We start from the raw sequence: 13,324 nt of genomic DNA, 5'->3' as shown, positions 1-13,324 counted from the left end.
TATAGGCTGAGGCAGATAACATCGGTGTGGGGTTGTGAAAAGAGTTTAGGACTGACAATAGGTAGGGAATTACATATTGGACTTTTGAACTGCCAAGGAGTTGGAAAAAAATTTTTATTGGGGAGTTCCTTGAGTTATTCTATGGGGTATTCAATGGGGATTCAAAGAATTTTTTAAAGTTGAACTTGTCTAGATCTTGTATAGTTCTCTTGTAGGTTGTTGATATTAACTGAAGTTCTTATATAGTTCTCTTATAGTTTGATTGAAAGTGACCTAAAGGGGACCTTGGCAGAGATTGTTGTGCAGTCTGATGTTATGGAAAAGCTTGGTGGAAGAGCCAAGTTTTAAGTCTTTTTTTGAAAATAATGGGGCATTGCACTGATTTGAGTTCTGGCGGGAGCGTATTCCAGATTTTGGGACCAGCTGTGGAGAATGCTCTTTTGCTTAACGCTGATTTCATTGGTGGTATCTGGAGATTGTTTCGGTAGGCTTGTCTCACTGGTCTAGTAGAGGTGTGGAGTTGGAGAGGGAATTTGAGCTTGAGTGGGGCCAGGTTGTGTAATGCTTTGTGTATTGATGAAAGCACTTTGAAGAGTATTCTGAAATTGACAGGTAGCCAGTGTAGGCTTTTTAAAATGGGTGAGATGTGGTCTCTTTTGTTGGTCTTGGTTAGGATCCTTGCCGAAGATTTTGCAACATCTGTAATGGTTTTAAGGCGTTTGCGGGTAGGCCTACGAAAGAGAGTTGCAGTAATCTATTTTCGTGAGTATAATTGCTTGTAAAACCAATCGGAAATCTTGAAAATGGAGGAGTGGTCTAAGTCTTTTTAAGACTTGTAATTTGAAGAATCCGTCCTTTACTATATTATTGATGAGAGCTCTGTAATTCATTTGGTTATCAAGTATAACTCCTAGATTTCTGACTTGTGGTGACAATGTTATTTGGGTGGTGAGCTTGGTGCTGGGAAGTGAGTAGGTTCCATCTTGAGAGATGAGTAGGTATTCTGTTTTGTTTTGATTAAGGATAAGATTTAGGCTTGTGAGTAAGTTATTGATGGCTTGTTGGCATGTGTTCCAGAAATCCAGAGTTTTTTGGAGAGATTCGGTGATTGGGATTAGGATCTGTACATCGTCTGCGTATAAGTAGTGGATGAGATTGAGGTTGAGCAGGAGTTGGCAAAGTGGGAGTAGGTAAATATTGAATAAGGTTGGTGAAAGTGACAAACCTTGAGGGACTCCCCAGTCGCAGGAGATTGGTTGAGATTCTTCTTTGTTGACCTTGACTTTATATTGTCTGTTCTTGAGGAACGATTTGAACCAGTTGAGAGCTGTATCTTTAATTCCAATATCTGACAGACGATCTATTAATGTGTTATGATTGACCGTATCAAATGCTGCTGATAGGTCTAGTAAGATGAGTAGACAAGGACATCTTTTTTCAAGATTCAGTAATATGGAATCCGTTAAGGAGATTAGGAGGGTTTCTGTGCTTCTAGATTGGCGGAAACCAAACTGGGCTGGAGAGAGAATGTTGTTATCGTTTAGGTATTCTGTGAGTTGTTTATTTGCTACTCGTTCTAGGATTTTAGCGATGAAAGATAGATTAGCTATTGGGCGGAAGTTGGATGGGATATCTGGTGAAAGATTAGGTTTTTTTTAGGAGTGGCTTTATGATTGCCATTTTGAGAGAGTCTGGGACTAGCCCTTGGGATAGGGAGCAATTGATGATTTGTGCAATGGGTTTGGATATGGTTTTAGCGCATGACATGAGGAGATTGATAGGAATGGTATCCTGAGGATGTGAGGAGGGTTTGATTTTTTTTAGGATATTTTCTATCTCTAAAGAGGCAGTCATTTCGAATTCTTTCAGACATGTCTTTTGTGATGGGAAGGTAATATGTGGTGTAACTGGCGTATAATTGTTGTTGCTCTTGGACTGCGTTAGTAGGTTTGGGATCTTATTTTTGAAGTAAGTTGCAAGTTCTTCTGCTTTGCTTGCCGCTTTATCATCTGGTATGTCTGTTGATGGAGGTTTCGTGAGGGATGAGATCAGTGAGAAAAGCGCTCTGGGGTCAAAGATGAAGTGGTGTATTTTTTGTGAGTAAAAATCTCTTTTATCAAAAACCAAAATTAAAAAACCTAAAGTTCAGTTAAACTGCTTTGCTTTAAACGTCCAATGTCAGTCGCAAACGCCAGGAAAATACTCTGCCCAGGATGCCCACCTATTGCTGTTTGATGCCTCAGCCATGGCGAGCCCCACGTCCCTCTCCCTTCGTTGAGATTGAAGGCGCTGGCCAACGCCAGTCCTCAAACACTCCCAACAGCGCTGCTTTGCAGCCCCCCCTACACACGACCTCTGAAGGGGGGAGGGCTGGGGGCAGTGAAAGCGCACGTGGAGATTTCCTTTGCAGGTTCTGCCATGGCCGGTTGCACTTTCAAAGGAAAACCCCCTGTTAATGAGCATTTCTTGATGATTTTTTATCCTGGAAAGCAGACCTGTTAGCGACTTGTCTAGGACTGGAGCTGACAACCCCCAATTCAGATGTTAGTTAAAACAAATCGACGCAGGGCTCCCCAATTCCAGTCCTTGAGGGCCACAAAACAGTTTGCTTTTCAGATTATCCACCGGGAGTATGCACGAGATATATCTGCAAGGGCTCCTTCTCCTGCATGCAAATATATCTCATGCACATTTGTTGTGCCAATCCTGACCACCAGACCATTTCAAGCCCTGGAAGACCAGATTTGGTCAACCCTTATGAAATCCTCCATTTCTTTCTAAACTGCATTTAAATTTCCCCATAAACTCCGTTCTTTCCACCATTATGAGTTTTAGTAAATCAGAGCGCTGCAGCACTGCCCATTCTTCTGAACCCTGTGCCGGAAGCACACGGCTAACATGCTCGCAGTGCAAATCGAGGGGGCGAGGGAAACCGGCCTTAATGACAAGCAGCACACCCGCTTCTGCAAGAAATGCACCTCAGTGTTAAAAACAAAGAGACACAGGAAGGCCGGAGACTGAAAACAGGAAACCAGAGAGCCAATGACATCGTGGCTAATACTGCTGGCTTTAAGGACAGACATTACACTGAGCAAAGTCTTGATTAAACTAAAAGTTTATTTAATCCTACAATTTGAAGCTTTTAACAGAATTCTGAATTTTGCTCTCTTGGACAAAGAGCTGTAGTTCAGTATTATCATTACTTTAAGCCTTATCTCTTAAAAATAGGATTATTTGTATTTACTAGAAATTGTTTTTGGTTTTTTTTAAATCTCATGGCTCTAGTTTCTTCAATGGGGTGTGATACTCCGAAATCAATACTTAAGGGCGTCAGTTATGTAACAGCATTAAAGTGCATGACAAGGAGAAGGCCTTCCTGTGCAACCCACTTTTAGGAATGGCAAATTGGGTAAGGGAAAAAGAGATTTCCCGTCGATAGCAGGGCTGAATTAGCCATACTGTCATGGGATCTGTCAATCAAGTCCGGGAGGCGGAGCTTGTCAAAGCAGAGATTAGAGTTTTGCTCTCTGCGGCTGCACATGCGTTCCCGCGCAGGAAAGTAACGGAATCTCCTCAGTCTGTTCTTTCCACGCACAGGATCGCACACAGAATTGTTCCCCTCAGCATTAAAAAAAAAAATTAAACATGTCAAAATCGGGGTTTAAACCCTGTAATTGCGGCAAGGTAATGTCGGTCATGGATGGGCATGACTGATGTTACCGATGCCTGGGGCCAGATCACAATCATGATTGTGAATTTTGATCAAGGATGTCTCCTAGAGCCCTGAAACAACGGGTCTACAGACTTCAGGAACTTTTTGCCTCACCGGAACCTTCGGAGGCTCACTCGTCACCTGGCCCCACTATCTTACCAGTTCCCTCAAAAAAGAGGGCATCATCATGGGATCCTCAGTCCTCCAACCTTGGAGGTAAGGACTTGGCGAGCCGGCAAAGGCCATCAGATTTTAAACAATCCATAGAGCCAGAATCGCCGGCGCAAGAGTCGCTGGCGCCAAAAAACTTGGCGCCTAAAACTTATGCGCCTAAGATGCCTTACGCGCCTGAAGAAGTATTGGCGCACAAGACTGCTACGAACAGGGCACCGAAGGCACTTCTGCACGCAAGGCGCCGAGGACACGCGCACGGCGCCAGAGACATCGGCGCCGATAACTATTGTGCGCATGGAGCCAAAAAGATATGCGCACAAGTCTAGATCGGCGCACAAGTCCAAATCGGAGCACAAACATTGGAACACCCATCTCACAACATGGGTTAAAGCGACGACGTAGACACTCACAGAGGTCTTCCTCCACCTCGTTCGGGTACTTCGCTTTCTTCGAGAGCTACTCCAACAGAGTTTACCATAAAACGTAGAAAGTGATCACCATCTTCACGTAGAAGTCAGACAGACTCGTCGTCACACTATTATCATAAGCACTCACAGCACTCCCACCACAAAAAAAAAATTAAAAAAAAAATCGGCAAACAGGAGTGCAAAATGGGAAGTAAGCCCTTCAACTTCTAAATCATCTCATGTACCACCTTCAAATACCTTCTCCCACAGAGAGGTAATACAAGTTGCTTCCTCTAACGCTTCTACAGCTTCAGAGGATTTGATGGACATAATATGTGAAAAAAAGAACAGAAAGACCATAAAGTATCTAGTACTTTACCTCAGACCACTCCAATGCAACCTAAAGCATGTGAGTCACAAGAATCAGATTATCGTACAATAATGCCCCCTTGTACAAAAGAGGTATTCTATCAATGTCCCAATCCTTAGCAGGATTTTATGAAACACTTCAGTCATCATTCAAAATGTCTAATCTTGCCTCTGTCAGTTCTCCGGAACATAAGAGACAGACTGCTAGAGAACAGTCGGTGGAGCCTCCAACATCTCCCATAGTGAACCGACCAACTTCACCGAATTATAAACAGGATACATCTTTTGATTCTCCTTCACCGCAAACATCCCCATCATCATCTACGAGATTCCCATCGGATCCGCAGGAACAACCTCAGGAGCCGTATTCCCCTCCGGAAGACCTTACATACCCAAAATTTCTGGAAAAATTTGGTACAATACTGCATCTAGAGGTCCAAAAAGAGACAGACCCTAGATCAGAAACCCTTGGTCTCCTAAATATTTTTGATACTCAGGAGAACCAATGTCTCTTCCACCACAAGAACTTCTGCATTCCGTCTTACAGAAATCCTGGGAAACACCTTATGCAATCTCAGCGGTTTCCAGGAAGACGGATATAAAATTCCGTATGAGGAAAACATCACCATACTCTATACCACAATTACCTCATGCTTCAATTGTAGTAGAGTTGGCGATGCAAAGATTTAAGAAAAACGAAATCGCATTCCTCATACCCACCGGGCAAAGACAACAAATATTTGGATGAGTTTGGCAGAAAAATATACCATAACTCAATGTTGAATGCCCGAATTATGCACCATCAATTCTACATGGTACAATACCTATATGAGTGCATACAAGCTATAAAAAGGTATGTTGTCTTCAACTGCAGATCAGATACCTTCGCCTCTTCATGACATGGAAGAGTGTTCTCGACACCTTTTGAGGTCGATCTATGAAGCATATGAAACATCTTCCAGGGCATCTGCAACAGCCATTGCAGCCTGAAGACTAGAATGGTTACGCTCAAGTTCGATACATGAAGATTTACACGAGAAGCTAACAAACCTCCCATGTACAGGAGACAACCTGTTCGGAGAACGACTCCAAGACATAGTAGGTAAACTGAAGGAGGAAGCTCTAGCAGTACAATCATTAACATCACAACCCCACTATTTGACCACACATCGTTATATGGGATCTACTCGTTGGCAATCATATGCCAGGAGACCTTACAGGTCTTACCAGTCCTTTCGTACACAGACATACCCTTCCTACCAGCGTCCTTGGACCATGAATGACACTGGTTGAACTTCCTGACAGCAGAACTCCTGGGCTTATGTGCAACATACTGTCCTCTGATATGCCTGATAGTGTACTGGCATGCTACATCAAGTTGATTGATTTCACCTTAGAGTGCAAGCTGCGCTCAAAAGACATGGATGGTGCTGGGTCCTGGAAGAACAAATGACTTAGTGTCATGTGAATCTTCTGGGCCATGAAGAATGAGGGGACCTGAGCCAACAAGGCTACCTTCTGCCTCGGTGTTGATGAAGGGCCCGCCCTGGCAGAGCGCTGTGCTGATGGTGTCAAATGCCTCTTTGGTTCCAAGGGGAATGTCCTCGAAACGGGTCCACTGCTTTGTATGGATGCTCTTTGATGCCGCCTCTGTCACTGCAGCCTTCTGCACTGTGCTCAACCCCTAACCTGAGGTGGATGCAGCAACCGACACCACAGGGTGGGGCTCTCCCATGCTTGCATGATTGAGAAGGGGAAGATTCCTGTTTTGACTTCCTACGATGAGTGTCCAAATTTGTCTCATTCATAGACTAGGAATGGCTTTGCTGCCCTGCCTCAAGCTAAGTCTTCGGGCTCTTACCTGCTGGTGCCTTCCTCAGGGCTTTCAGTTTCCAGGGATGGCCCTGCTGCACCCTGGGAGACATCTGACCATAGCTGTGCAGTTTGAGGAGTCGTGGTCTGGGGCCAGGCATCGATAGCACACTGCATGTGTATCTGTAATGGACACCCAGTGTCTACACATGAAGGTCTGACCACAAGCTTCTTAGCTTTTCATGCTCATCTTATTTTATTTATTTTTTTTTAAATAGAACATACAAGTTTGATGGCCTGCTCTGGATGCAACGAGGCAAAAAAGAAGGAATAAGGCTGAAGATTAAAAAATTTGAGAGAGAGATTGGGCTACGTACACATAGTAGCTTGAAGACAGACAGAAGGGCTCATGAGGCAGCGTGCCCATGTGGAAACGCCCACTTATGCTCAGTGAAGTCTTTACTAAGCTCTAAGAGCAGGGGCTATTTCGGTGCCTATGTAGGACGTCACCTACGTGTAATGGCCAATTCATGCCTGCTCGTCAATGGAGGGGAAAAAAAAAAAAGATGAGACATGCTTGCCAAAATAGACAAATTTGTCCTTTATTCGGGAAGGAACAACTTTGATCAAAAGTAAGTGAGGCGGAAGCAGTTCCGTGTTACTGTACCTTGTTTAAATGACCAGAGGGCTTCTCAGAAACGGCACTCTTCCAAGATCCTCGGGGGCCCTTCCACTTGCGAATATTTGGCAGTGTTGGCTGGTTTAGTTCCATGCAAAACTACAAAGAAAACAGATTTTGGAGCAAGGGTTATTTTATTGTACGTCTTTTAAAATCTAACTCCTTAACTGCCCTCACCTCAAAAAAAAAAAAAAACCAGCACACAAAAGCACAAACATTTTAAGAAACCTACATTTAGATAATGTATTACAAACCCTAGCCACATGCCACATATACCACTAAGGCGATCTGAAAACAATAGCAAGGCAAAACTAAAGAAATTGCAACTCTGACCTTTATGTGGATTGGCAACGAGTCAAAAACTGTATAGCAAATTTTCACACACAAAAGAATGGTTAAACTTTTTCTAACCTTTGTGTTTGGCATTTTCTTTTCTTTTTTCCTTCTCTTCCTCCTTTATGAAACTATTTTGTTACTTTTTAATTCACTTTTTCCTTTTAAAATCCTCTCTTTCTTGGCTATTTTCTATCATCTCTCCCTCTCATCCCCAACCAGCCCATCTTCCTGTTTCTCTCCTTGACTTCAACAATTCTTTTCTTCTTCTTCATTGGCTTTCCCTTCCCAAATGAAGATGAGAGAACACAGAGTTTGGAGGGGTAGAACAACTATATAAGAGTTGGAACCAACGTTGGTAGATGGAGTGCTGGGGTGATACTGACAATCTTCCCATGCAGCCTTGTCTATCTACGCCCCCATCCTTCTCCCACTCCTTCGATTTCGCTTATTCAGGCAATCCCCTAATGCTTGGCTGCTTCTGTTGACTATCCCATATCCCTGCTGCTCCCACTAGGACCCTACAGTGCTCCAGCCCTGCTGGCAACTTTATTTACTGGTGTCCTCTCTCCTATGTGTATACCCTATTCTTCTATTCACAGCAGAGTGTGCGGGGAAGGGGAGGACCATTGCAATGCAATACTGGTGCAGAGAACTGTATGGATTCCTGCTAACAGGATCATCCCATTACAGGAAAGGGAACTGAAGTAAATAGATGGTTGGGCTTAGTTCCCCATGTGGGAGACTGAAATGGTGGAGTTCCCAGAAGATAAAACTCAGAGCCACCATTTCTGGGTGTGGATTTTTAGTTAGCCCTTTTAGGAGGCAGGATGTCTCTATGACTGCTCCTGTTTTTGTTAAGTTCCTGGGGAAATGACCCTTGGGCTTCTAGGATGAAGCCTGGGTATGGTCTAGGAGGAAAGGGTTCCTTTTTCTCCATTTTTAGAGAAGTCATTTTTGCCTTTTTGAGTTGGGACGAAGGAAGTTGTATCCCACCCTTCCCATTGTCACCTTTAGGGTTGGATTTTTAAAGCTAACTTTATTTTCATCATCTGAGTGCCCTAGGTACCAAGGACTCGGCAGCACCATCTGAAGGAGCTTGGAGTCTCTCACTCAGAAGTCCAGTGGGCTACTGGAAATCCTGTAGGGAAATGAATCTACATTCATTCCTTGGGAGAAGGAGAAGAGGAATCCAGAGGAGACTAGTGGAACCCATCCAGTGTTAACCACAATTATATTATCAGAATACTGAAGAGAGGGGTGTAGAGGTAACCTCCAGGAACCAACAGGGAAGAAGGAGTAGAAAGAACACTTGTTCCGAGCAACTGGACAAAAAAGTATGAGATATGGGACTTTACTTTATGATATCTAAATTGGGAATCATCATCCTGTCCACCAAATTCTCGGAGGATGCTTTAAAAACTACTCCATTAATCGGAAAGAATCATGAATGAGAGAATCAATTAACATCATTAACTCAAATTAATTGGAAGTATAAAGTCACAGATTTATTAGAAGAACTAAAGCTGTAAATGGACTGTGGAGAACAAGACCTTGTAACTGGATATTTTCATTAACTTCACCATTTTCTAATCAGTAAACATTAGGTTGGAACCATCAATTGTTTCCTGCGCGATTGCTACTGCTGAATACAAAATACTTTAATGCTTAAAACTATCAACTGAACAATGCTCAAGGCCTTGGAGTTAATCCCGTCCCCAAGGGGGAACCTCGGACTTCAGTGGGGCTTAGCATCAGAAGAGTACAGTAAAATAACTTAAGCCCATAACCTGGGGTGTGGTCTTTGGAGTTATTTGATGGGACACTAGCCCAGAGGTTACACTGGGAAAACTGTTCCCTGCTCACTACAGTCTACTCATAACTGTGAAATTTAGGGATAGAAAGGTGAGAAAAACAACTGTCGACAGCTACAGTCAAAGCATCCTGAGGCCACTGACTGCACATGCTTCACCACACACTGCCCAGTCAATACACATCAACTCTCTGATCAGGCTGCTCACTGCACCAAATCCACAAGAATTCAGGGCTGCCCCATGCGTGCATATAGGTTGGCCTGTCCATTACAGCTTATTGTGTGTTAGCAACACATGGCACGCAACTACCATTGCATTCAAACCCATGGCACACTTTCGCTGTTTAGCATATTACGATTTCTTTGGGATGTTTTTATTCTGAATGCTTCCATTATTCAAATAAACTGCAGCGAAGAGGAAAGGTGGAAAAGACCACAGAGAACCAGCTCGTAGTCGACTTCTGCAGACATTTAGTGATGGAGATAATGGATCAGTGGGCAGGGGGCGGCATTGGGTTAGGTCAAACATGAGAAGCAGCCAGGAGAGCGGGTGCTCTCCTAATGCTAATAACACTGCAAACACCTGGCACCTTGCTATACGAAGGGGGAAAACTGAAGAAATGAAAGATTAGTCAACAGCAAATTTTCTTCATCCATAGCCTATCATTATCCTACACAAAATGGTCACTTAGCTTAAATTCAGCAAACAAATATAGTGTGGGGCTCACTTATTTCTGCCACTGACTTGAATGCCTGTTTGGATTTAGAAACTGTGCAATTTGGCCATAGACAACCATTTGCTTTGCTCCCTTTTGTCTCTTGACTTCGACCAAGAAACGTTTTCATACGTACGCTGTACAAAGACGCTCCAATCCGTGTTTAATTTACAAACCTAAAAGTGCACTTCTAGCGGTAACCTCTCCATGCCACAAAAGAACAGGAAAAGGTTTATTTTCTATACAAGGAAAAGAAAGGAGAATTTCCTACCCATTTGACCCCTCCTGACTTACCCTGCTAAGTTGTCAAATCGATTAAAACTTAGCAGGCTAAGTCAGGGGTGGGGCAAAAAGTTATCTGGCTAAGTTGGCCAGATAAGCTATCATATTATGAATATAAGGATCAAGTTAAGTAGAAAGAAAAGCCTTTGAGGCCTGCGAGCCCCATCTACCAGCCCCCCTACGATACTTCACAATACATGCGGGTGTAGTGCCCTATTCCTCCCCCAACTCCACTAACCTCCGAAAAGTAGGAAAAAAAAAAAAAAGAACAAACAAGGCCAGACCCTCTCTCTCCATGATAACTAAATCAAAGGCATGGAGCCCACCTGCTGCTCTCAACCAATCTGGACACCCCCCCCCCCCCAAACCTGAGCTGGGAGCTGGTACAGTCTTACTGCACACCCGGCCACTTCCAGGGTTGCTCTGACAGTCACGCTGTTAATATTATGCTTCCAGTGTTACTGTCAGAACAATGCTGCAACTGGTCTCAAGCCCGGTTACGACTGTATTGGCTCGGGTTTTGGGGGTCTGGATGCGCTGAGGGGGTGGCTCGGTGCTTTTGATATAAATATCATGGTGAGGGGGCAGCCTCAGGTCACTGCGGTCTGTATCTATTTATTTTTTTTTATTTTAGGGGATGGGATCAAGTGCTAAACCCATATATATTTTAAAATACTGTGTGTGTATGGGGAGCTGGGGGAAATCAGGCTTGCAGGGCGAGCAGGGTTAAACCTATCTGGGTAGGGCTATCCAGATAACTTTTAGGTGAGTATATTCAAACAGGAGGCCTGTCCTGTTGAATCTGCGTGAGAAGTTATCCGGCCGACTTCAGCCATATACCTAGTCTGCTCCCCAATTTTCCGAAAGTACAGGCAGGAAGTTATACAAGATGTATTTAGATATGTATAGCGGGAAACACTCACCATACATTACAAATTGTTGGGGGGGGGGGGGGGGGGTCACAAAGTTGATTAGATTCGAGTTGCTCCATCAGAACAGGTACATGCCAAGAAACACCAGCCATCTGCATATGAATGAGCAGCACTCTTCGTATATTAAAGTTACTGGAGCAACATCTTTGGATTAACTTATTCTGGGCCAGGATCCAGTTCCCACAGCCACAAACCTGAAGAAAGCCTTCAGTAAAGCTGACCCATTGTATTCACACACACGTAGTACTGGGATCCATTTAAAGTCCTATTTCATTCATTTTCACCATTTTCCCTTTGCGGAGGTGTGCTTGTGACACTTGCCTTCTTGTCTTGGCTATTGGACCATTTTTATATATTTATATCTAAAGATTGCTCTCTCGTTCTTGGGGGAAATCGGCGGGGGCTGTTTTAGGTGGTTTTAAGTAAGGAACAACTGCGCTGGGCTTTAGAAGAGCCCTCTAAACAAGCAGCTCTGCATTTTATTTACCTCAGACAGTTGTGCCCAAAATTCTTACAACATGAAAGGACAATCAAGAGAAAGACTTTTGTTTAAATAAAACCGTCCGGGGCTTTGCTTCAGAGGTGCAAGAAGAAAATGATAATTACGGGGAAGGAGAGGGAAGCGAGGGGTGGAGGGAAACCAAAAAGAGCCACCGTACTTGAGGAGAAATCTGCAAAAAACTCCACTAAAGTTAAAAAAAAAAAAAATGAGGACAAAATAGACCCTGGAGCATTTTGCCAGCCTCTTTGCTTTGAGATATCCCCACTCCAGCTCAAATAAATTGAGAAACCCTTTGAGAGCGGGTTCTCCCGAGTAAACCTTGCAGGTGGGGGGGGGGCATCAGGCAGTCACATGCCTTGCAATTTTCTATATCCTTCCTTTAAACGTGGCTAGCTGGAGTTGATTTAAAAGACTGAAACTACATTAACTGAACTGAGCACAAAAGCCCAAGCAAACTTTTGTATCGATTGCCGTTGCCTTGATGCGTGACAAAGAGGTTGCACATGGCACCATTCCGATCAGTGCTACCTCGTCCCTAATGGCCCCGAGCTTCCGGATTAGCAAAGTTAATGGAACAGCGAGCTCTTTATCTGGCACAGCGCTGCTCAGAGTTGCCCTCTCTGCTGCACTGAGTCAGCTCTTTTCAACCAAAGGCTTCTGTAAAAGACCTCTGGATGCCTCCTCTCTGCACTTGAAGTATTGATTCCCCAGAAGATAAGTCAGGGAAGCATTCTTGTCTCCTGATAGTAAGCAAATTGTTAAGATATTATAAGATATGCTACAATCTAATGCAATCGATGGCAGACTCTCGGAATGCATCAATAAAATAAGCGTTGGAAAAATGGCTTTGCTTTCTTAAGGTGGCCCAGCACTAGTGTGGGGGGCGAACTGAGGAGGCTCAAGTAGTAGTGTTACCACCTGGCTCTAGGTCATCCTGACACGCCGAGCCAGTCCTGGTTTTAACCTTCGGACCTGTAGTCTTGGTTACGTTAGCAAAATGTAAACTACAAATCCATAAATGCAGCGGATTAAATCCAGGATTAGCTAAGCATGTCCCAGAGCACACAGAGCCAAGCAGGTAATGCTAGGGCTAGGATCAATCCAAAATGTTTGCTTCCTCGCTCCTCTTATCTCTCCCAACTTGCATGAATCAGTTTCAGATCTTGAGTTGTGCGTCACTGGCAGTCCCTCATGCCGCACCGTCCTCCCAGCAGCTTGTGAGCGGGACCAGGCAGCTCAGACTGGGAAAAAAGGATGAAAGAAGCTCAAGGGAGATGCAGGAAGGGAAAGGTGGGAGAGCGAGTATGATAAAGCTGATAAACTGGTGGAGGCGCGGGGAGAAAAGGGGCGTGAGGATGGGAACGGGGTAGGGGGGAGTCAGGAAAGGTGAGAAGGAAGAAAAAGAAAAGAATGAGGAAGAATGGAAAGTGAGGAAGAGGAAGAGGCTAGATACTGGCAAGGATGAGAGCGAGGTTGGCGATGAGCGAGCAAGAAACAGAATTGGGGAGAACTGGCTCAAGGTGCTGTAGCCCAGGAAAAGCTGGCCCCAGCTGAATTGGATACCCATAGGAGCAGGACAAAATTTAGGCCAAA

At 44.2% G+C, this 13,324-nt stretch overlaps 1 protein-coding gene across 1 annotated transcript in view; it reads right to left on the bottom strand.

The window, feature by feature from the left end:
- Positions 1-13,324, bottom strand: part of EEPD1 (endonuclease/exonuclease/phosphatase family domain containing 1) — a 163,897-nt gene that overhangs the window by 20,072 nt on the left and 130,501 nt on the right. The window contains exon 3 of the mRNA XM_029589489.1: positions 7,142-7,252. Coding sequence (XP_029445349.1) covers positions 7,142-7,252 — 111 coding nt within the window. The remainder of the gene's footprint in view (positions 1-7,141; positions 7,253-13,324) is intronic.

This window comes from Rhinatrema bivittatum, chromosome 2 (assembly GCF_901001135.1).
Source record: "Rhinatrema bivittatum chromosome 2, aRhiBiv1.1, whole genome shotgun sequence".
NCBI lineage: Eukaryota > Metazoa > Chordata > Amphibia > Gymnophiona > Rhinatrematidae > Rhinatrema > Rhinatrema bivittatum.
This window is presented reverse-complemented; position numbering and strand designations above follow the sequence as displayed.